General features: G+C 45.8%; 1 protein-coding gene across 1 annotated transcript; it reads right to left on the reverse strand.

Annotated features, from left to right (window-relative positions):
• Positions 1-817: 817 nt before the first annotated feature.
• LOC128475427 (protein sel-1 homolog 3-like) lies at positions 818-25,192 on the reverse strand. Its single transcript, XM_053457926.1, has 23 exons — positions 25,102-25,192; positions 23,519-24,044; positions 22,720-22,846; positions 22,158-22,279; positions 20,726-20,841; positions 20,240-20,289; positions 16,607-16,739; positions 15,805-15,934; positions 15,197-15,340; positions 13,741-13,946; positions 12,936-13,115; positions 12,644-12,763; positions 12,189-12,329; positions 11,955-12,017; positions 11,529-11,702; positions 10,716-10,843; positions 10,249-10,332; positions 9,832-9,922; positions 9,292-9,379; positions 2,629-2,738; positions 2,424-2,545; positions 2,073-2,175; positions 818-1,349 (listed from the first exon to the last, which is right to left on the reverse strand). The coding sequence occupies exons 1-23, from the start codon at positions 25,165-25,167 to the stop codon at positions 1,248-1,250; spliced, it is 3,126 nt and encodes a 1,041-aa protein (XP_053313901.1). The 5' UTR covers positions 25,168-25,192; the 3' UTR covers positions 818-1,247.
• Between the last annotated feature and the right edge of the window lie 361 nt (positions 25,193-25,553).

Consider the following 25,553-nt stretch of genomic DNA (forward strand, 5'->3'; position numbering starts at 1 on the left):
CCCCACATAAAGTAACAGCTTGTTATTACTGCAACCGTCCCCAAAAATGTGCGAGAGGGAGCACCGATTTTGTACGAATCTGAATGTAATAAACATGAATCTTTATTCTGTTACATTGTATTGGCGTCCATTTATTGGTCTTAATAAAACTCCCAAATAACTTAAAAAACATGATAAAGAGAACAAAAATCTCCCAACGTAGAACCCCGAGCAAAATTTAGTGCTTTTAGATATAATCTATCCATGATAAATAATAATAATAAGGTCCAAATCTGTTACATTGCTCCCTCCCCCACGAGGTATATTTTTAATAAAAATCACATTAAACAGGAGGAAATTACCCTAAAAACCCTAATAAAATAGATATTAACAGCAGAACAGGATGCCTGTGAAGGGCAAACTCGTTCACCTTCATTACTGTGAATTGTAGAAAATGTTTGCAAAACAAGAAATTTCATCCAAAATTAAGTTAGAAGAATAATGGGGTTTATTCACCCCGTTTAATGTATAAAGCTGTTCCCTGCTGTTTCTATACACATTATCGGGGCTTTTAGGGCTGTAGAACCCTGCGATACCCTCATACCCAGCAAACATTCTGACCTCCTAGAAAAGAGGGGCAACGGGGGAGGAGAGAGGGGAATCAGAAGAGGAGAGAGGGGCATCAGGGGACGAAAGAGCAGCACAGGGGAGGAGAGAGGGGCATCAGGGGAGCAGAGAGGGGCATCAGGGGTTTGGGAAGAACTGGACAAACTAAACAGGGACTCTTGGAAGGTCTTCTCCTAGATATTCAGTTTAATGCTGAGGGAATTGTCCAAAAACTCAACATCCCCAGAACTGATCACCAGCTCTTAAGGGTTAAACCACAGAAGAAAAAAGGATTCTGGGTAGAGACTATTAAGACAGATTGCTGCTATGACAGACTTAAAGCAGCGAGGAAAGTAATTTGCCCCTGAAACTCAGCAAAGGGTCACGGCTTCCATGAGGTCGGGCAGTTTCTGATACTCGGGGGGTACATTTTGGTATAAAAACCCCATCCCCCATCAACATAAAGGAAGGGGTCACAGTAAAGGCACTTTAGCACATAAGGTGGGCGTGGTCACTCCATAGCCACACCCCCTTCCTGCGCTGCCCGGTGGCATTATTGGAGGTCTGGCTCAGTAAACACACTTCGGCGCTGACGCAGTTTTAACGCTTTGCGGAGATCTTCCCTCTGCCGTGCGGCGGCGCCATGTCCCCAGGTCCGATCATCATACAGACTGATACAGGTTCAGGGCCCCGCTCTGTAACCTCCCCAATATTGTCATCAGACTGAGAGCGGAAACAATGACGATGGCGGCGGCGCTGGAGCACTGCAATACAGAGAGCGGGGCATTCATTAAAACAACAACACACTGGCACAGGATCACGTGGGGTAATGGCAGGGTCACGATGGGGTATACAGGAAGGTCATAGCAGGGTCACGATGAGGTATACTGCAAGGTCATGGCAGGGTCACGATGAGGTATACTGCAAGGTCATGGTGAAGTAATGCCAAGGTCATGGTAGGGTCATGGTGAGGTAATGCTGAGGTCATGACTGGGTCATGGTGAGGTAATGCTGAGGTCATGACAGGGTCATAGTGATATAATACCAGGTCCACGTCAGGGTCATAGCCAGGTAAGGCGGGGGTCATGGCAGGGCATAGTGAAAGGTGGGATGATGCCAGGGTCAGACGCAGACAAGACCAGGCCTAACTCCCAAACACCTCTCACACCAAAAATTATTGGACCCCCCCCCCATATACCACAAGATGCAAGGGGAACAGTGCCACGACGCTGGGTGGGCAGAGGATGGGGCCATGGATGTGGCAGGAATGGGAGAAGCTACAGCTTACATAGTAATTCACTTCAGAAAATACTAAATAGTGTGAGCGGCCCACAGAGCAGCGGAACCGAACCGAAGCCACCGGGTCCGCATGCATCAGGTCCCCCGTGTCCCCTTATCTTCGCTCCCCCATGTACTGAGAAGCCGTGTATAAAGCTCTGCCAGGAACCACGCACACGGACCCCAGACCCCGCGGCGTGGTCGGTTACCTTGAGCAGGAAGCCGTGGAAGGTCCAGACATACTGCAGGTGGGTGCTGAGCAGAGCCAGGCTGCAGGGCACATACGAATCCTCCTCCTCGTGGTCTCTGCATCTGTCCAACACAACCCACGGGGTTAATCAGACATAAAACCAGGGGCATCAGGGGAGGGGAGAGGGGCACAGAGGAAGATAAATGGGCATCAGGCATGAAAGGTGGGCACAGGGATTTGGGGAGCATAGAGGGACTGGCTAAACTAATCAGTGACACATGGCCCCTGTATGAAAGCAGTGGTGGGGTTAAGGAGGGTCTCTCAGGGGCCATGGGTCGGGAGGACACCCCGTAAGGGTGACATTTCTCACCTTCTGTAAAGCTCAATCACAAGCGTGTAGTTACTGACGGAGCTGTTGAAGCCGAGGTCATGGAGGGTGGAGAGAGGCAGAGAGACTCCTTCCTCCACCAGGAGGCCCAGACTGTAGAGACCCTAAGATCAGAGACAATGAGAAGGTGAGTGATGGGATCCCAGCGGAGTCGTGTAACTGGCGCGCAGGTTTAGTGTTCCGGCACCTGTGGGTCTTCCTGCAGCGCAGCTTCCTTATACATCCTGACTGCGGCTGCCACGTCTCGTCTCTTCCGGCCACGAGGAGCATAGAACAGATCCCCCATCTTAATCTGAGCTGCAGGGAAACAACGAGAGGTCAACACAACACCCTACATCACGTACTACAACATATCACAACACCCTACACCATGTACTACAACATGTCACAACACCCTACACCACGTACTACTACAACATGTCACAACACCCTACATCACATACTACTACAACATATCACAACACCCTACACCTCATACTACTACAACATATCACAACACCCTACATCACATACTACTACAACATGTCACAACACCCTACACCACGTACTACTACAGCATGTCACAACACCCTACACCACATACTACACAAGCCCTTATATTAAAATATATTATTTTATTATCCAAAAAAATGAATAAAAACATTATTTCATAATTTAGACAACAGAGGTTTCTAGGAAACTAATCAGAGCATACTGAGGAGCTATGGTTATATATATACATAAAGTGTCTCAAGTGCATGTAAACAATAAATGAATCATAAAGTGCTAAGTCATTCAAGTATAATTACATATTACTCACTATGGAGTGCAGCTATTGATTTTGTAAACATGTAAAGGACTTATAGCGTTTATAGTAAATATATAAATAATCCAAATGGTCAAAAAGACATCCTAAGAGTATTATAATGCTTACCCATATTATCCTCCACTTCCCCTACGCCGTTTCGGTTCTCCATTCTCAAGGGGTCGCTGGAGAACCGAAATGGCGTATTTGAATGACTTAGCACTTTATGATTCATTTATTGTTTACATGCACCTGAGACACTTTATGCATATGCATCCATAGCTCCTCCATATGCTCTGATTAGTTTCCTAGAAACCTCTGTTTTTATTCATTTTTTTGTATAATACAATAATATATTTTAATATAAGGGCTTGTGTAGAACTCTTTTCATACAAGGTATACAATTTTAGAGGAGTTTCCCTGTTTTATGGATGAGATCCTTATATATACCACAATAGTTATAACATTATGCTACTTGTGGAAAGTGTGGTTGGATTCTTTTGTGTTATAACATAACACAACACCCTACACCTCATACTACTACAACATGTCACAACACCCTACACCACGTACTACTACAACATGTCACAACACCCTACACCTCATACTACTACAACATGTCACAACACCCTACACCTCATACTACTACAACATGTCACAACACCCTACACCACGTACTACAACATGTCACGACACCCTACACCACGTACTACTAAAACATGTCACAACACCCTACACCTCATACAACTACAACATGTCACAACACCCTACACCTCATACTACTACAACATGTCACAACACCCTACACCACGTACTACTACAACATGTCACAACACCCTACACCTCATACTACTACAACATGTCACAACACCCTACACCTCATACTACTACAACATGTCACAACACCCTACACCACGTACTACAACATGTCACGACACCCTACACCACGTACTACTAAAACATGTCACAACACCCTACACCTCATACAACTACAACATGTCACAACACCCTACACCTCATACTACTACAACATGTCACAACACCCTACACCACGTACTACTACAAAATGTCACCACACCCTACACCTCATACTACTACAACATGTCACAACACCCTACACCTCATACTACTACAACATATCACAACACCCTACACCACATACTACTACAACATGTCACAACACCCTACACCACGTACTACTACAACAAGTCACAACACCCTACACCTCATACTACTACAACATGTCACAACACCCTACACCACGTACTACTACAACATGTCACAACACTCTACACCACATACTACTACAACATGTCACAACACCCTACACCTCATACTACTACAACATGTCACAACACCCTACACCACATACTACTACAACATGTCACGACACCCTACACCACGTACTACTAAAACATGTCACAACACTCTACACCACGTACTACTACAACATGTCACAACACCCTACACCACGTACTACTACAACATGTCACAACACTCTACACCACATACTACTACAACATGTCACAAAATCCAACACCACATTCTACTACAACATGTCACAACATCCTACACCATGTACTACTACACCATGTCACAACACCCTACACCTCATACTACTACAACATGTCACAACACCCTACACCTCATACTACTACAACATGTCACAACACCCTACACCACGTACTACAACATGTCACGACACCCTACACCACGTACTACTAAAACATGTCACAACACCCTACACCTCATACAACTACAACATGTCACAACACCCTACACCTCATACTACTACAACATGTCACAACACCCTACACCACGTACTACTACAACATGTCACAACACCCTACACCTCATACTACTACAACATGTCACAACACCCTACACCTCATACTACTACAACATGTCACAACACCCTACACCACGTACTACAACATGTCACGACACCCTACACCACGTACTACTAAAACATGTCACAACACCCTACACCTCATACAACTACAACATGTCACAACACCCTACACCTCATACTACTACAACATGTCACAACACCCTACACCACGTACTACTACAAAATGTCACCACACCCTACACCTCATACTACTACAACATGTCACAACACCCTACACCTCATACTACTACAACATATCACAACACCCTACACCACATACTACTACAACATGTCACAACACCCTACACCACGTACTACTACAACAAGTCACAACACCCTACACCTCATACTACTACAACATGTCACAACACCCTACACCACGTACTACTACAACATGTCACAACACTCTACACCACATACTACTACAACATGTCACAACACCCTACACCTCATACTACTACAACATGTCACAACACCCTACACCACATACTACTACAACATGTCACGACACCCTACACCACGTACTACTAAAACATGTCACAACACTCTACACCACGTACTACTACAACATGTCACAACACCCTACACCACGTACTACTACAACATGTCACAACACTCTACACCACATACTACTACAACATGTCACAACACTCTACACCACGTACAACTACAACATGTCACAACACCCTACACCACGTACTACTACAACATGTCACAAAATCCTACACCACATTCTACTACAACATGTCACAACATCCTACACCATGTACTACTACACCATGTCACAACACCCTACACCACATACTACTACATATCGCAACACCCTACACCACGTACTACTACAACATGTCACAACACCCTACACCACGTACTACTACAACATGTCACAACACTCTACACCACATACTACTTCAACATGTCACAACACTCTACACCACGTACTACTACAACATGTCACAACACCCTACACCACGTACTACTACAACATGTCACAAAATCCTACACCACATTCTACTACAACATGTCACGACACCCTACACCACGTACTACTAAAACATGTCACAACACCCTACACCTCATACTACTACAACATGTCACAACACTCTACACCACATACTACTACAACATGTCACAACACCCTACACCACGTACTACTACAACATGTCACAACACCCTACACCACGTACTACTACAACATGTCACAACATCCTACACCACGTACTACAACATGTCACAACACCCTACACCTCATACTACTACAACATGTCACTACACCTTACACCACGTACTACTACAACATGTCACAACATCCTACACCACGTACTACAACATGTCACAACACCCTACACCTCATACTACTACATATCACAACACCCTACACCACGTACTACTACAACATGTCACAAAATCCTACACCACATTCTACTACAACATGTCACAACATCCTACACCATGTACTACTACACCATGTCACAACACCCTACACCACGTACTACTACATATCGCAACACCCTACACCACGTACTACTACAACATGTCACAACACCCTACACCACGTACTACTACAACATATCACAACACCCTACACCACGTACTACAACATGTCACAACACCCTACACCTCATACTACTACAACATGTCACAACACCCTACACCACATACTACTACAACATGTCACGACACCCTACACCACGTACTACATGTCACAACACCTTACACCACATACTACTACAACATGTCACAACACCCTACACCACATACTACTACAACATGTCACGACACCCTACACCACGTACTACTACACCATATCACAACACCCTACACCACGTACTACTACAACATGTCACAAAATCCTACACCACATTCTACTACAACATGTCACAACATCCTACACCATGTACTACTACACCATGTCACAACACCCTACACCACGTACTACTACATATCGCAACACCCTACACCACGTACTACTACAACATGTCACAACACCCTACACCACGTACTACTACAACATGTCACAACACTCTACACCACATACTACTTCAACATGTCACAACACTCTACACCACGTACTACTACAACATGTCACAACACCCTACACCACGTACTACTACAACATGTCACAAAATCCTACACCACATTCTACTACAACATGTCACGACACCCTACACCACGTACTACTAAAACATGTCACAACACCCTACACCTCATACTACTACAACATGTCACAACACCCTACACCACGTACTACTACAACATGTCACAACACTCTACACCACGTCCTACTACAACATGTCACAACATCCTACACCACGTACTACAACATGTCACAACACCCTACACCACGTACTACTACAACACGTTACAACACCCTACACCACGTACTACTACAACATGTCACAACATCCTACACCACGTACTACTACACCATGTCACAACACTCTACACCACATACTACTACAACATGACACAACACTCTACACCACGTACTACTACAACATGTCACAACACCCTACACCAAGTACTACTACAACATATCACAACACCATACACCTCGTACTACTACAACATGTCACAACACTCTACACCACGTACTACTACAGCATGTCACAACACCCTACACCACGTACTACTACAACATGTCACAACACCCTACACCACGTACTACTACAACATGTCACAACACCCTACACCATGTACTACTACAACATGTCACAACATCCTACACCACGTACTACTACAACATGTCACAACACCCTACACCACTTACTACAACATGTCACAACACCCTACACCTCATACTACTACAACACGTCACAACACCCTACACCACGTACTACATGTCACAACACCTTAACCACATACTACTACAACACGTCACAACACCCTACACCACGTACTACATGTCACAACACCTTAACCACATACTACTACAACATGTCACAACACCCTACACCACATACTACTACAACATGTCACAGCACCCTACACCACGTACTACTACACCATGTCACAACACCCTACACCACGTACTACTACAACATGTCACGACACCCTACACCATGTACTACTACAACATGTCACAACACTCTACACCACGTACTACTACAACATGTAACAACACCCTACACCACGTACTACTACAACATATCACAACACCATACACCTCGTACTACTACAACATGTCACAACACCCTACACCACGTACTACTACAACATGTCACAACACTCTACACCACATACTACTACAATATGTCACAACACCCTACACCACATACCACTACAACATGTCACGGCACCCTACACCATGTACTACTACAACATGTCACAACACCCTACACCACGTACTACTACAACATGTCACAACACCCTACACCACGTACTACAACATGTCAACACACCCTACACCTCATACTACTACAACACGTCACAACACCCTACACCACGTACTACATGTCACAACACCCTACACCACATACTACTACAACATGTCACAACACCCTACACCACATACTACTACAACATGTCACGACACCCTACACCACGTACTACTACAGCATGTCACAACATCCTACACCAAGTACTACTACAACATGTCACAACACTCTACACCACGTACTACTACAACATGTCACAACATCCTACACCACGTACTACTACAACATGTCACAACACCCTACACCACGTACTACAACATGTCACAACACCCTACACCTCATACTACTACAACACGTCACAACACCCTACACCACGTACTACATGTCACAACACCCTACACCACATACTACTACAACATGTCACAACACCCTACACCACATACTACTACAACATGTCACGACACCCTACACCACGTACTACTACACCATGTCACAACACTCTACACCATGTACTACTACAACATGTCACAACACCCTACACCACATACTACTACAACATGTCACGACACCCTACACCACGTACTACTACAACATGTCACAACACTCTACACCACGTACTACTACAACATGTCACAACATCCTACACCACGTACTACTACAACATGTCACAACACTCTACACCACGTCCTACTACAACATGTCACAACACCCTACACCACATACTACTACAACATGTCACAACACCCTACACCACGTACTACTACAACATTAACCCCTTCCTGTTCCTGCTGCGCTCACCATAGGATGGCGGCCGCTCGCTGTGGGTTGAGAGGTTGTAATATTTCCACGCGCAGTCAGTCTGGACGTGTCGGCTCACTAGCCCAACCTGCAAAGAGAGACGAGATACGGCCGTTAAAAGACACAAAAGGGAGAACAGGAACCCAAATCACATGCAGTGGCCCTGAGTACCCGAGCTGACATTTACTTAAATAAAGGCCCACACAAAAAACCCTCACCGAGTATAACATTGGAGGTCTCTAGGACCCCTATCGGAAAGAGAACCGCTTATCTCTGACTTTGAATATATTGGAATTGGGGATAAATGAATGTGTCGGGGTCCTGTGGCCCCCATGTCCAACTGCAGGGGTGTAATAACTGGCCTTTCTGTGACTGATGGCATAAATTATTAACCAGCCTGCCTCATATAGGAGCCACAGGGGGTGCAAGGGCGATAAGGAGGAGAATGTTTCATCTGGGGTAATAACAGACAGGGGGGGTAAGAAAAGGTAAGAGAGGAAACCAGACTAGAAGGGGAGCGATGTAAAGAGTCAGACTCACCGGGTCTTGCTCACATACATAAGCTGCATTGAACTGAGCGATCTCAAACCCAGCCTCCGCTGCCTGGATATAATGGAGGAGAGCGCTTGGCCTGGGGGAAGAGGGCAAAATTCATCTCATCCGTTTAATGGTTTGATGCAGTAAACCCCGGAGCTGCCCCCTAGTGGCCCTGTATTAAAATGCAGGTCTATCAATGCGCATCAAGGCGTCTCAGTGGGAGTCGGGGATGTCATAAATGGAAAAATTAACAATCACAGGTCTGGCTTTTCTGCCATAATTTTCTAGATCTTCAGAAACCCTTCGGTATGAGGCTGCGCATGCTGGACACTTTATTATTAATTTGCACTAAAAGCCCTGGGGTTTCATTGCATCACCAACCAGTTTTCACCTGCAGGATTATAGGGAGCCGCATCTTACCAGGACTGCTCCAGGTACGCATCCAGGGCTCTTCGCACCACTGCTCCCAAATACCCGTTCTGCTCCGAAACCCATTTTGTCCACCTGAGAAACAGCAGAAAATAATACATTCCATTACTTTATTTGCCTCTACCACTTCTGCTGGGAGGCTGTAACACTTATCTACCACCCACTCAGTAAAGTAAAACTTCTTTCTATTCCATCTCAGCCTCTGACCCCCTAATGTTAGATTCCAGTCTCTTTTCTCCAACTTCCCTCCCGTCCTTTAACCCTTTCTGTATTTAAATGTCTCTCCCATCCCCTCTCTCTCTCTTCTCTCCCACGTCTCTCTCTCCCATCTCTTCTCTCGCTAAAGCTGGACATATTGGGATCCCTTCTTTCCTGATAATTTTTATTCTGCAAACTATTCCCCAAATGGTTTCACTAAATAAAAGATAGATTATCCGTCATACTATACGGTCACTTACACCACGGCATCGTGGGGCTGTCTTATTACCACCCCCGGGATCCCGTACATCCAGAAAGCGCACAGGTGGACCGCAGCGTCAATGTGTCCGCGAGTCGCTGACTTGAAATAATACATGTAGGCGGCAGTCTGAGAAGAAACCACGCATGAAGCTTAGTCCTCGGCACATTCACAAAGTCGCTGCACTAAAACCATCCAAATTCCCATAAAATGCCCCAAACCGGTGCTGGCGAATGTGGTTTGGTGGACACTGAAAGTAACAGACATTAGAAGGAGAGTAATGCAGATGAGACCAACGTCTCTCAGCTACCAACAGCCCGTATCTGGATACAAAATATCCGGCAACCGGCAACAAAAGGAGTGCTCAATGTCAATGAGCTGCTGCAAAAGCCATAATGATCAACGTGACCTTCCTTTAAACTATGCGGCCATCAGATTGTTGGAAATCGAATCTAAACGGCCGCTGGGTGCTGATGCTGCCGGCCGGCGCTACTTTAATACTTTATTTATTTATTTTTAATATGGCAAGCCGATCCGGCATATTAAATAAATAAAAAAAAGGATTAAAGTAGCTCCGGCCGGTGGCATCAGCACCCAGCGGCCGTTTAGATCAGTTTTCCAGCAGTCTGATGGCCGCATAGTGATGGGAGCAGCGTGAGGGGTGAAAGAGGAGTGCGAGGGGGCGGAGCCACTTCACGTGACTTGCCCCCCAGGCCTTAGGCTGCCAGCCCTCCCCTGGATGACTTCAATGCTGTCCTTGGGGACAGAGGTCTTTGCTCATCGATTTACTCCCAGGGACGGTCGGAGAACTCACGTTATTTTTGGCTTTTCCTGGATAGAGTCCGTGATAGTGCAGGATCCCAAGATTAAAGGGGGCTTCGGGGTTTCCGAGCTGGTCTGCTCTCTCCCAATACTCAACAGCCTTCTTGTAGTCCTTGACGTACTGCTCGTAATACCAGCCCAGACTGTTAATCGCCGGAACGAAATCCTAACAAAAGACATCATGATCGGCGATAGAAAGATCTGGAACACAGCTGATGCCCCATCCAGGGGTAGAACGTGCTTCCAAACTTACCTGCGCTGTCGGCTGAGGATTTCAACCTTTAATAGAAGACCTGCTACAGACCCCAGAACATAGTCTACGATCTACTTATCTACATATATGAGCTTGCCGTGTAACAGAGAGGCGGCTGACACGTTACATGGGTCATTACGTGGACTTTTGTAGGAAAACCCTTACCAGGTCCGCCGCTTTCATTAGAAACTCCAGGGCTTTTGGTATATTCTGCCGTACTCCTTGTCCCTAAATATAAAAAAAAAGTTCTATGTGAGCGATTCACTAACGTGAAGCCCGGCAGATATGACGTGCGGGGGTATTTCGCTGAAATTGACTTTCAATATTAAATAATAAAAACAGTAAAAAGAGAATTATCCCGCCACCAGACCCAATAATTGGTAAACAGCACTCACTCACCCTCAGTAACACCACTCCATAATCGTACATGAGGACCGGGTCTTTCTGCTGCAAAGCCCCCCGCTCGTAGAATTTGACCGCGGCCTCGAGGTTGGAGGAGATCCCCTGCTGCCCCCAGAACAGCATCCGGCCCACCGCTTGCTGAACACAAAGATGGAAATTTATGTTAACAGCGCCCTCCACACCTGCTGTTACATGTAACGTCCCCAATCCCATCCCATTATACACCCATATGGAACGCGGCCTCCCAGCAGAGGTGGTAGAGGGTAATACAGTGAGGGGATTAAACATGCATGGGATAGACATACGGCCCCTGAATCTAAGACGAGACCAACGACTGATTAAGGTTTGAGTCTTTGCAGCAGGAGAAACGGGCGACTAGACGGGGGCCGGATGGGGCCGATTTGCAGGAGAATTCTATGTTTCTAAGATCTTATCCTCCAAACCATCAGTACCTGGGCTGACGCCACGCCTTGTTTGGCTTGGAACTTTAACCACATGAACAGGTCGTCGTCCTCCTTGGTCTGGTGCTTCAGGAGGTCCTCGTCAGTGAGGCGTATATACTCCACGAAGGCCTGGAAGACCAAGCAATGATCTTTCGGATATGTGTATGGGTTACCAAGACAGATTTAGGAGAATAACCGCCTCAGTGTCTATCACCCTGATTTTAGTCACGCTCTGTGGGTGTTATCGTGATGTCCACCTCAAGCTGCTTGAGAGGCAGATTAAGGAATGGAGATGCTGTACCTGGTTCTTGTCCGGTTGGACTCGGTCGGCCATTGTCTGCCGAGCCACGTTGGAATAATAGGCGTAGGAGAGGTCGTAATCCACCGGGTAGTTGTCCGCTCCCTTGTGGTGCTTGTGCCCCAGAGACATCAGGGAGAGGCGTTCATCCTTCTGAGCTGCGATGAGCTTTAATTTCAGAGCCTGTAAAGATCACAAGATTCGGGTAATCTGTTTATGAAGCCCGAGGCTCGTCCTACGCTCCAGAGCCAAGCGGACTCTCCTTGGTCCATGTTGGTTGGAGGTATCGGCCATGCCCGATATTTGGAAATCTTTTTCCATGAGGACCATCATTGGTGGGTTTGGGTGGCCACCATACTTGGGAACTTCCCGGCTCGGGAGGAGTGGCTTAGTGAGTGGCAGAGCTGGTCATCCATTAGGGCGGGGCTAGTCCTAGATACCTTAAATCTGTATGGGAGTGTGTGATGGGGGGCGGGGAGTGGGAGTACCCAAACGCCCCCCCGACGACCAAGAGAGAACGAGGTGACCTGGAGAACCCAAGAAGCATCGCCTTAGCCGGAGGCTCTGGGCAAAACTTTGAGAGGTCCTAGGTTTGGTAGCCATGGCCTTCCCTACAATGTTACTGGGCCCCGGGCCAGCTAATAGTCAGGGAGTCTCATCGGGTATCTCCTGCTTCCCTTTTGTATCTGGAGCTGAACTTCTCCAGAAACTGATTACCGGCCGCAGCGGCCCGTTGCCCCCCCGGTGTATAAGAGCCAAATATTATCTGATTTATCTTCTTTTCGGCTTATTGTTGCTCTGTTGTTACCTTGGCCTGGTCTCTCCTGACGCCGAAGCCGGTCTCATGCAGCACGGAGGCCAGGTAGAGAGCGGGGTGATATCCCAAACACCCCGCCTGTAACAGCATGGGCATGGAGCCTCGTATACGCGAGAGACCCTCGGGGGAGAGGACTTTCTTCATGTATAATGTGTACAGAGACTTCCCGAGACCCCCAGTGTCCAAGGACGCCGGACCTGCACGGGGTTAAAGAAACGATTGTTTAAGATCCGGTGGAATAGGACAATATACATAAAAAAATAAAAATAAATGAAGGATTCATAATAATAGTCTGCACCCGGAAGGAGGAACATGGATTATCCTGCCCACACCTGTTTTCAAGCATTCTTGACCAATTTTTGCACTTTCTCAAAAAGTTTTCTTTTTCGACACAAGAGGGCGCCAGCGGTCACGTGTTTATTGGCTCCTGGGACGTGAATCGGCCCCAGTTAATGCGCGTCTTCCTTGATATGTGGCCCCCGTTGTACTCTGTTAATTTATAAAGCTGTTCCCTGCTGTTTCTATACACATTATCGGGGCTTTTAGGGCTGTAGAACCCTGCGATCCCCTCATACCCAGCAAACATTCTGACCTCCTAGAAAAGAGGGGCATCGGGGGAGGAGGGAGGGGCATCAGAAGAGGAGAGAGGGGCATCAGAGGAGGAAAAAGAGTCATCAGAGGAGGAAAAGAGGGGCACAGATGATTGAGAGAGGGACTGGTTAAACTAAACAGGGACACTTGAGACGTATGTAATAGTGACTTTTATGCAGTAGATCATTGTGATATCCTCATACTCAGTAAAGAAAACTAAGCTCTTAGAAAAAAGGGGCATCGGGGGAGTAAAGAAGGGCAATGGGTAGGAGAGGGGGGCATCAGATGTTTGTGGCTCAAAGAGGGACTGACCAAACTTGATAGGGACAGATGGAAGGTATGGAACTGATGCATTCTCCTGCCCGGCTGTTCTTCTGTAATGCTGCGCGTTATTAATCTCTTCTTAGAGATAAAGCGAGGCGGAGGTTTATCTGACACGACGAGCGCCAGGAGCGACACGTAATACCCGGAGAGCTTCGCTCCTAAAGGAGGATTGAAAAAGAACCCTTTGCTTCCCAGCGCAGTACATCTCACGCGGCCATTTATATGCGGAGATTGTTAGCCCTGCAGAGTTTCTTTTCGTTTTTACTTTACTGAGAGGGTGGTAGATAAGTGGCAAGGCCTCCCAGCAGAAGTGGTAGAGGGTAATACAGCGAGGGTATTAAACATGCATGGGATAGACATACGGCTCCTGAATCTAAGACGAGACCAACAACTGATTAAGGTTTGAGTCGTTACAGCAGGAGAAACGGGCGACTAGACGGGGGCCGGATGGGGCCGATCGGCCGGCAGAGTCTAGGTGTCTGTGCGCTATAAACCTGTTCTCTGCTCTGTTGTTTAGGGGCTCAGCACTCACCCTTCTGCTCCCCCCTCTTCCTCAGGAGCCGGGCGACGGCGGCTCTCCGGGGCCGGGGAGGCTCCTCCGATTTCGTGCACTGGGGGCCTGAAGATACCGCGTGGTAACGAGCCGCATATTCACGATAAACATCGCTGCAGCTGTCTGGGGAGAAAAACCACAAGAAACGGTAAAAACTTTAAAGGTTATTTTTATAAAGAGGAGAAAATGAACACAAACTGCAAAGCGAACGCTTCTGGGAAGGCATTGATTTTCATCTTGTTTTAGGGTTTTTTTTGTAAGGGGTAAAGTGGTCAGATCTCCGTCACAACAGAACGGGAAAGTCTGCCTAGAAATGACCCCCGGTGCCATAACCTAATGTACCCCAAAAACCCCCGCAGTGACAGACACTGCCCCCTGCAGGGGGCCGTACAGCCTATCCTGCCCTTTAGTGTTTCTTTAGGGGGTCCGGTATTACATCTTGGGGTATTACGAATGCGGCTCCTGAATCTAAGACGAGGCCAACGATTAACGTTTGAGTCTTTACAGCAGGAGAAACGGGCGAGTAGACGGGGGCCGGATGGGGCCGATCTGCCGGCAGGGTCTGGGTTGCTGTGTTTTTCAGATACCTGCGGTTAGTTCAGGGGCTGTTAGTGAGCGATGCCTCCGATATCTCGCCACGCACTCCTTTTGGAAAGATTGGCACGTGAGGTGCCACTGGGAGAACTCTAAGTCTTCCATCAACTTGGGTGGACGACCCTTAGAGCAGAGAGAGAGAGAGAGAGAGAGAGAGAGAGAGAGAGAGAGAGACAAATAAATACAGGCATTACATTTAAAAACAACCTTATAAGTGAAGATGAAGGTAGAGAAAAAGGTGAAACAAAAGAAAGAAAGAAAGAAAGAAAGAAAGAAAGAAAAACAATGAAATAAAAAAAAAGAAAGAGAAAAATGAAAAAAAAACATGAGGAAAAAAGGGGGAAAAGTGAAAGAAGAAAGAAAAAAAGAATTAAACAAAGACAGATGTTACATTTAAAACCCTTATAAAGAACAACAGAAGGTGAAGGTAGAGGACAGGTGAAACTGAAGAAGGTAGAGTGGAAAGAAAGGGTAAATAAAGAAAGAAAGGTAGATAATTAAGTAAAAGAAGAAAGAAGGTAGAATAATAAAGAAAGAAAAAAGGTAGAGAAATAAAAAGTAAAAAAACAATTGAGGCTGAGAACTGAAATAAAGAGAAAAGCAAAGAAAGAGAAAAGCAAAGAAAGAAGTAACGAAGGATGAGAGCGGAATAAACTCTCCGAACTTCCTCCTCCAATTATTATAATAAAGAAATTTAAAGAATTTTATAATAAAGAAATTTAGACTGTTGACCAAACTGGACTTTTTGGGGTTCTGCTTTACGGTATTAGCCTCAGAGCAGCTCCTGTGCCTTACCTTGAAGACAGGTGTAATTCTATCCCTGTGGTAAACAGTTGGTCCGAAGAATCCACTCATCCCAAGGACATACTGAGATCCTCCCAGAATGAACACGCCGCGAGTGTCATCGAGTAACACGTGCTCGGGGAACCTGAGTGTGAGAGAGCGAGACGTTAGAAGCCGGAGCGAAAGGAGCGGCATTCAGACAGCGAGGAGGTCCAAGGAGGTCCAAGGTGGCCACATACGAGCCAACGGGTGGAGCCGCAGAGAGACCCTCTGCACACACAGTTTCTACTCAACAGAAACCAAAGTGGCCCAAAGGAGAATAGCGTAGGAGTTTGTGCTGGACGGGTGGGGGGGGGTGGATCATGGTTAGTAATGGACTATAAGTGATATCACAACAGACCAAAAGGAGAGAGGGGGGAGAGGTGTATGATACAATGTATCAGGAGGAGAGAGGGGAGAGAGAGGTGTATGATACAATGTATCAGGAGGAGAGAGAGGTGTATGATACAATGTATCGGGAGGGGAGAGGGGAGAGAGAGGTGTATGATACAATGTATCAGGAGGGGAGAGGGGAGAGAGGTGTATGATACAATGTATCGGGAGGGGAGAGGGGAGAGAGAGGTGTATGATACAATGTATCAGGAGGAGAGAGGGGGAAAGAGGTGTATGATACAATGTATCAGGAGGAGAGAGGGGAGAGAGAGGTGTATGATACAATGTATCAGGAGGGGAGAGGGGAGAGAGAGGTGTATGATACAATGTATCGGGAGGGGAGAGGGGAGAGAGAGGTGTATGATACAATGTATCAGGAGGAGAGAGGGGGAGAGGTGTATGATACAATGTATCAGGAGGAGAGAGGGGAGAGAGAGGTGTATGATACAATGTATCAGGAGGAGAGAGGAGAGAGGTGTATGATACAATGTATCAGGAGGAGAGAGGGGAGAGAGGTGTATGATACAATGTATCAGGAGGAGAGAGGGGGAGAGGTGTATGATACAATGTATCAGGAGGAGAGAGGGGGAGAGAGGTGTATGATACAATGTATCAGGAGGAGAGAGGGGAGAGAGAGGTGTATGATACAATGTATCAGGAGGAGAGAGGAGAGAGAGGTGTATGATACAATGTATCAGGAGGAGAGAGGGGAGAGAGAGGTGTATGATACAATGTATTGGGAGGAGAGAGGAGAGAGAGGTGTATGATACAATGTATCAGGAGGAGAGAGGGGAGAGAGAGGTGTATGATACAATGTATTGGGAGGAGAGAGGAGAGAGAGGTGTATGATACAATGTATCAGGAGGAGAGAGGGGAGAGAGGTGTATGATACAATGTATCAGGGGGAGAGAGGGGGAGAGAGGTGTATGATACAATGTATCGGGAGGAGAGAGGGGAGAGAGAGGTGTATGATACAATGTATCAGGAGGAGAGAGGGGAGAGAGAGGTTATGATACAATGTATCAGGAGGAGAGAGGGGAGAGAGAGGTGTATGATACAATGTATTGGGAGGAGAGAAGAGAGAGAGGTGTATGATACAATGTATCAGGAGGAGAGAGGGGAGAGAGAGGTGTATGATACAATGTATTGGGAGGAGAGAGGAGAGAGAGGTGTATGATACAATGTATCAGGAGGAGAGAGGGGAGAGAGGTGTATGATACAATGTTTCAGGAGGAGAGAGGGGAGAGAGAGGTTATGATACAATATATCAGGAGGAGAGAGGGGAAAGAGAGGTGTATGATACAATGTATCAGGAGGAGAGAGGGGAGAGAGGTGTATGATACAATGTATCAGGAGGAGAGAGGGGAGAGAGAGGTTATGATACAATATATCAGGAGGAGAGAGGGGAAAGAGAGGTGTATGATACAATGTATCAGGAGGAGAGAGGGGAGAGAGGTGTATGATACAATGTATCAGGAGGAGAGAGAGGTGTATGATACAATGTATCAGGAGGAGAGAGGGGGAGAGAGGTGTATGATACAATGTATCAGGAGGAGAGAGGGGAGAGAGGTGTATGATACAATGCATCAGGAGGAGAGAGGGGAGAGAGGTGTATGATACAATGTATCAGGAGGAGAGAGGGGAGAGAGAGGTGTATGATACAATGTATCAGGAGGAGAGAGAGAGAGGTGTATGATACAATGTATCAGGAGGAGAGAGGGGAGAGAGAGGTTATGATACAATATATCAGGAGGAGAGAGGGGAGAGAGAGGTTATGATACAATATATCAGGAGGAGAGAGGGGAAAGAGAGGTGTATGATACAATGTATCAGGAGGAGAGAGGGGGAGAGGTGTATGATACAATGTATCAGGAGGAGAGAGGGGGAGAGAGGTGTATGATACAATGTATCAGGAGGAGAGAGGGGAGAGAGGTGTATGATACAATGCATCAGGAGGAGAGAGGGGAGAGAGGTGTATGATACAATGTATCAGGAGGAGAGAGGGGAGAGAGAGGTGTATGATACAATGTATCAGGAGGAGAGAGGGGGAGAGGTGTATGATACAATGTATCAGGAGGAGAGAGGGGGAGAGAGGTGTATGATACAATGTATCAGGAGGAGAGAGGGGAGAGAGAGGTGTATGATACAATGTATCAGGAGGAGAGAGGAGAGAGAGGTGTATGATACAATGTATCAGGAGGAGAGAGGGGAGAGAGAGGTGTATGATACAATGTATCAGGAGGAGAGAGGAGAGAGAGGTGTATGATACAATGTATCGGGAGGAGAGAGGGGAGAGAGAGGTGTATGATACAATGTATCAGGAGGAGAGAGGGGAGAGAGGTGTATGATACAATGTATCAGGAGGAGAGAGGGGAGAGAGAGGTTATGATACAATATATCAGGAGGAGAGAGGGGAAAGAGAGGTGTATGATACAATGTATCAGGAGGAGAGAGGGGAGAGAGGTGTATGATACAATGCATCAGGAGGAGAGAGGGGAGAGAGGTGTATGATACAATGTATCAGGAGGAGAGAGGGGAGAGAGAGGTGTATGATACAATGTATCAGGAGGAGAGAGGGGAGAGAGGTGTATGATACAATGTATCAGGAGGAGAGAGAGGTGTATGATACAATGCATCAGGAGGAGAGAGGGGGAGAGAGGTGTATGATACAATGTATCAGGAGGAGAGAGGAGAGAGAGGTGTATGATACAATGTATCAGGAGGAGAGAGGGGAGAGAGAGGTTATGATACAATGCATCAGGAGGAGAGAGGGGAGAGAGGTGTATGATACAATGTATCAGGAGGAGAGAGGGGAGAGAGAGGTGTATGATACAATGTATCAGGAGGAGAGAGGGGAGAGAGAGGTGTATGATACAATGTATCAGGAGGAGAGAGAGGTGTATGATACAATGTATCAGGAGGAGAGAGGGGAGAGAGAGGTGTATGATACAATGTATCAGGAGGAGAGAGGGGGAGAGAGGTGTATGATACAATGTATCAGGAGGAGAGAGGGGGAGAGAGGTGTATGATACAATGTATCAGGAGGAGAGAGGGGAGAGAGGTGTATGATACAATGTATCAGGAGGAGAGAGGGGAGAGAGAGGTTATGATACAATATATCAGGAGGAGAGAGGGGTGTTATTTTTGTAGGACCCGTATAAAATGTGAGCCCATTAAACAGGCACATGCGCGCCTCGCAGCCACCTTGATTACCTGTGAAGCATCTTGCTGACGGCGTCGCCACATACCACGGTGAGGTTTCCCTGCGGAAATGACAGATTTGACTCATTTTTCTAATATTCGGTTTGGATTTATTGCTTAAATGGCCTTGGCTGCGCATGTTGTGCATGTTGCTCATTTGAGGCGTTGTTCAATCTACACGTATGTTTAAACACATTGGGGGGAGCAGGAGCTTTTAACCCTTTCCTTGTCAAGGCTTCTTAACGCTGTACGTTTTTTTTGCCGTTTTGGGGGTTTTGATGAACCCGCTGATTATACGTCCCAGGAAATGGCCTAGAATGTAAAAAACCCTAAAGTGAAATAAAGAAGGATAATTTTCCACGGGAGATCGGGATCGGGTCGCCTGATTCAATTCATCAACCCCAAACCTTTAGAAAATCCCAGTACTCAGAGCCAGCCTTGTTGCCATAGCAACCAGTGAAATGTTTCTGCTGATTGGGCCATTTTTATCCCGCTTACCGTGTGACCGTCGAGCACCAGCTGGACCTGACACCAAACGTGCAGCGGAACCGGAGCCGGACTCAGGAATGCGTGAGCGTCACCCGATACCAGGTTCACCTGAACGTGCAAATACCCTGCGGGGGGAGGGGGGACGGAGCAAACGGGCATCGTACGTCATTACTAAATAAATCCATCAGTACTCCCGTTATTACTGCAGGTATTCATGATAATAATAATAATAATGCTAATAATAATAATATTAATTTTAATACAAATACAACAATAATAATAATAATGATAATAATAATATTAATAATAATAATAATAATACAAATATAATAATAATAACGTTAATAATAATAATTATAACAATAATAATAACAATAATAATGATAATAATAATGATCATAATAATATTAATAACATTAATAATACAAATATAACAATATTAATATTAATAATAATAATAACAATAATAATATTAATAATAATGACAATAATAATACTGATAATAATAATACAAATATAACAATATTAATAATAATAATATTAATAATAATACAAATATAATAATAATAATAATAATACAAATATAACAATATATAATAATACTGATAATAATAACAATACAAATAATAACTATAACAACAATAATAATAATAGTAGTAATGGTAATAATAATTCAAACATAATAATATGAATAATAACAATAATAATATTAATAATAATGACAATAATAATACTGATAATACAAACACAATAATATTATTAATAGTAATAATAATAATAATTAGAACAAAAACAACAATAATAATATTAATAATAATCATAACAAAACAACATTAATAATAAGAATAATAATACTAATAATACAAACATAATAGTAAAAAAAATAGGAATTATTATTGTTATTATTATTATGTTGTAGATGTGTTTCACGCGCTTTTTGCCGCAGTACATTGTACCCAAAACAACATAAAAAGTTCTAATTTAATGACATTTGGGGTCCAGAAACCATATTTGAAACTCTTTAACCCCCCCCCGATTATAATGTAATAATGAGCCTCTCCTTATACAGTGCGGGGGGAGGGGCCTGCAGCTTTTATATAGCTTTCTATTGGCTGACAGCAAATAAAAGAGACCCCACCATGTCCTGGCTTTCCTATTGGTCCAAAGTGAGATGGGCGCGCCTGGGGACTTCCTTAATGAGCACTTGAAATATTAACCCTTTAATAGCCCTTCCTGAAGATTCTATAGAAATGGGAAAGAGGCAGCTCCAGACTGTGTGACCCTAAGAATCTGCCCCTTCACCCTGAGATTGGGGTAAAACCCCTGCGAGTTCCCAGTATGGCGATGGGGAGTTCAGGTGATATATATCAGGTTGGTTACCCCTGAAATCTGGTTACTAGGAGTAGTTACTAAGGGCCGTTCGCAGCCCCAGATACGTTACCTTTATCGGTTAATAACACAGAAGGGGAAATGTATTCATTATTGTGGTCCAAGTGGTAGAGGACACCACAAAACCTCACAGGACACCAGTCCACGAGGTACAGCCACGTGGAAAAGGTACATCTGCGAGAAACGGAGAATGGTGTGAGAAGAAAACAAAATGGCGGACACCATGCATGATACAGTTAGTGTCAACAACAAAATGGCCGACACATCAATATTATTGGCATTAAGTAGAAAATGGCTGACATGTCAAGGATTATGCAGCTGAAATCAAAAACAAAATGGCCGACATACGTTAATGGAAATACTGCATCAAAAACAAAATGGCTGGCGCCAGTCAATGGTTGAACAGTTAATATCATCAACAAAATGGCAGAAACATCACGATTCACTACCCCCCCACCCGGTCCAGAAGGTGCCAGCCCTCCCCTCATCACATGACGTGTATTGCGTTCTCTCCATTGTGTGTTTTTCCGGCACGTCCCCGTACGGTAACCCCCCCTCCCCCATGTTTGAACGTGGTGTTTATTTTACAGTCATTAATGTCTGGAGTCACTCACCGAGGTGAGAAGACGGATCTCTGCCTTTGTCTTTCCAACAGATGGTCTGCGTATGGATCAAGTGACCGTATCACGCCAAAGCTCTCACCGGTGCAGGCATAAAGGAAGCTCAGGAGAGGGGCAACTTCTACCGAGAAAGAAAAAGGGGCTTAGGGGTAACACTTCGCCCTTCATTACAGATAAGTCAAAACATCCACGCTTACACGCACTCTTACTTACACTCCCACTTACTCTCTCACACACTCTCATTCACTTGTTTACTCACTCACTCTTACTCTCTCACTCTCATTCACTTGCTCTCACTCTTTCTCGCACTCTCAATGTCACCCTTCCTTCTCCGCTGACCACTTCGGCGTCCTCGTTTTCTTTCCTGCATCTCCACTTTTTCTCTTGCTTCTTCTTCTTTAATCTATCTTCATCTGCTTCTCCCTGGTTTCAGCTCCATTGACAAAGCCACAAAGAGCACTTCATCCAAAGGGTGAAGCCTCCACACCTCTCCTCTGATTGGAGGAACGGGGGAGAGGCTGTCCACGTGGTGTGCTCGGAGGCTCCAACATTTTGAGCAAGTACTCCGGGAGGCCTGGTCAATGGAGCTGAAACCAGGGAGAAGAGGACGAAGGAAGAAGAGGCAACAGAAGAAATGGAGATGCAGGCGGTGGAGAAGGTGGAGAGACATTGGGAGAGAAGGAATTTCTGAAGGACTTGAGACCTCTGTGCGCCAGCGTGGCACCCTCTGATGAGTGGCACCCAGGGTATACACCCCCCAAAATATGACCATCAAGGACCCATTTGGCCTCACCTTGCTCAGCCTTACACTGAGGGATCTCGTCTTTTCTCAGCCTCCATATCAGCTCTTGATCCCAACGTAGAGTCCTCCAGTGGTCCTTCTGCGGACGGCTGTAGAGGGGCACAGGACGCAGGAAGTGGAAAGTTCTCACAGCCGCCTCTCTGTATGAGTCCCAGTCGGCTGAGCTGGTATCACTGGGATACTCTGAGATCCACCCTCTCAGGAGAGCATCAATGACATTTATTGGGTGTCGCATGAAATAGTCCTCTCTGTAGACCACCCGATCTGGCAGGTCAAGCCTTATCAGCCGTTCCTCCCCCGCAGAGCCCGGCCTGCAAACCCAACTCTTCTTAAAAATGGGCACCAAGGACCTTGTGGAAGACGACGCTAAGACCTCTATGTTCACCACCTGAATTCCTTCACAGTTGTAGTGAACCTGCAGGAACTGTCCGGCGGTCAGCAGGTCGGGAGGATTTAAGAAGGTGATGGAGGATCTGAGCAGGGGTTGGGTCGAAAATCCAGCATGAGATGCAAAAAGCTGAATGAGACAAAGATTTTGTTCATTAAAAGGGCACATTTTCTACCCAAAAATAAAATGTAAAGTTAATGGACGTAGGAAACCATATTTATTTACATTTTTTCTTATTTTTATTTCGAATTTTAAGAAAATTTAAAGCAATTCTGAATAAAAACTATCCAATAGTTCAAATAAATATTTTTTTAATATTTTTTTAATTCAGAGATCATTTATTTTGTAAAGGATCGGGTCCACATAAGGGGGGGGTTTCTGGGGGTTTCATAAGGGGCAATGCTGGCTCTTTAACTTTCTTATTGTACAAAATTAGATGTAGTTTTTAGTTTTAGCCAATAATTGCATATTTAGTGGAAAAGGATGAAATTAGAATTACAAATATTTTATCCAACCACTTAAAACCAGGAAATATATATATAAACACAATCTCCGTTCCAGGGCATCCCGTTGGGGGTCGCTGGGGTCGGGTTCTGTACGGATAGCTTTGTAGGAACGGTTTGGGGGAAACCCTTTTCTATCCCGGCGTGATAGCGCCCGGCGCACAAAGCGAGCTCCGTAAACACAGCTTGGGATAAGTTTGGGGAGGAAGAACTTGGCCGGCCGCACAGACCCCCGACCTCAAACCATCGCACTCCAACGGGATGAACCGGAACGGAGATTGGGAGCCGAGCGCCTCGCCCAACATCAGCCCCTGACCTCACAAACGCTCTACTGGGTGAACGGGGAGAAAATCCCACAGAAATGCCCCAAAATCCTTCACAGAAGAGCAGAAGCCATGATATCTGCAAAGGGGGGGGGGTGACTTCATATTAATGTCTGTGTATTTATAATGTGATGTCATCAAAGCCCCTGCTGCTGCTGGTGTAACGGTCAGGTGTCCCAAAACTTTTGGCTGTATAGTGTCTGTATGTATTTGAGTGAGTGTATGTGAATGTAAGTGAGTGTATGTATGTGTGTGTATATGTATGTGTGTCTGTATGTATGTGTGTATGTATGTGCGTTTGCGTGTGCATACAGTATACATATATATATATATATATATATATATACACAGAGCTCCTACCTGGCAGAGGAGGGTCCAGCCGCACAGCGCCCTCCCCCCATTACTCCCCAAACTCCGCAGCCTCATAATCTCCAGAAGGGGGATTCTTGGAACTTTATCCACAGAACCAGAGATCACGCATCACGGGGGGGGGGGGAGTCCGGAGGGCCAGCCGGGCCACACCAAGCGGGTCTCAGTGCCAGCGGTGCCAAAGAAATGCTTCTACCAACCGAACGCAGGAAAGATCAGCGCCAGCCACGCCACTAGACTGCCCCCCGGTGAGTCTCTGTTCCAGCTGCCCCCGGTGAGTCTCTGTTCCAGCTGCCCCGGTGAGTCTCTGTTCCAGCTGCCCCCGGTGCGTCTCTGTTCCAGCTGCCCCGGTGAGCCTCTGTTCCAGCTGCACCCGGTGAGCCTCTGTTCCAGCTGCCCCCGGTGAGTCTCTGTTCCAGCTGCCCCGGTGAGTCTCTGTTCCA

This window comes from Spea bombifrons, chromosome 2 (assembly GCF_027358695.1).
Source record: "Spea bombifrons isolate aSpeBom1 chromosome 2, aSpeBom1.2.pri, whole genome shotgun sequence".
Lineage (NCBI taxonomy): Eukaryota > Metazoa > Chordata > Amphibia > Anura > Pelobatidae > Spea > Spea bombifrons.

Excerpts from the sequence above, each read along its gene's own strand:
- LOC128475427 (XM_053457926.1), bottom strand. The coding sequence starts at position 25,167 with ATGAGGCTGCGGAGTTTGGGGAGTAATGGGGGGAGGGCGCTGTGCGGC. Across the intron at positions 9,923-10,248 it reads GCGTACCTGGAGCAGTCCTG|GCCAAGCGCTCTCCTCCATT; the intron begins GTAAGATGCGGC and ends CTCTTCCCCCAG. Across the intron at positions 2,739-9,291 it reads CGAGCGGCCGCCATCCTATG|CTCAGATTAAGATGGGGGAT; the intron begins GTGAGCGCAGCA and ends GTTTCCCTGCAG.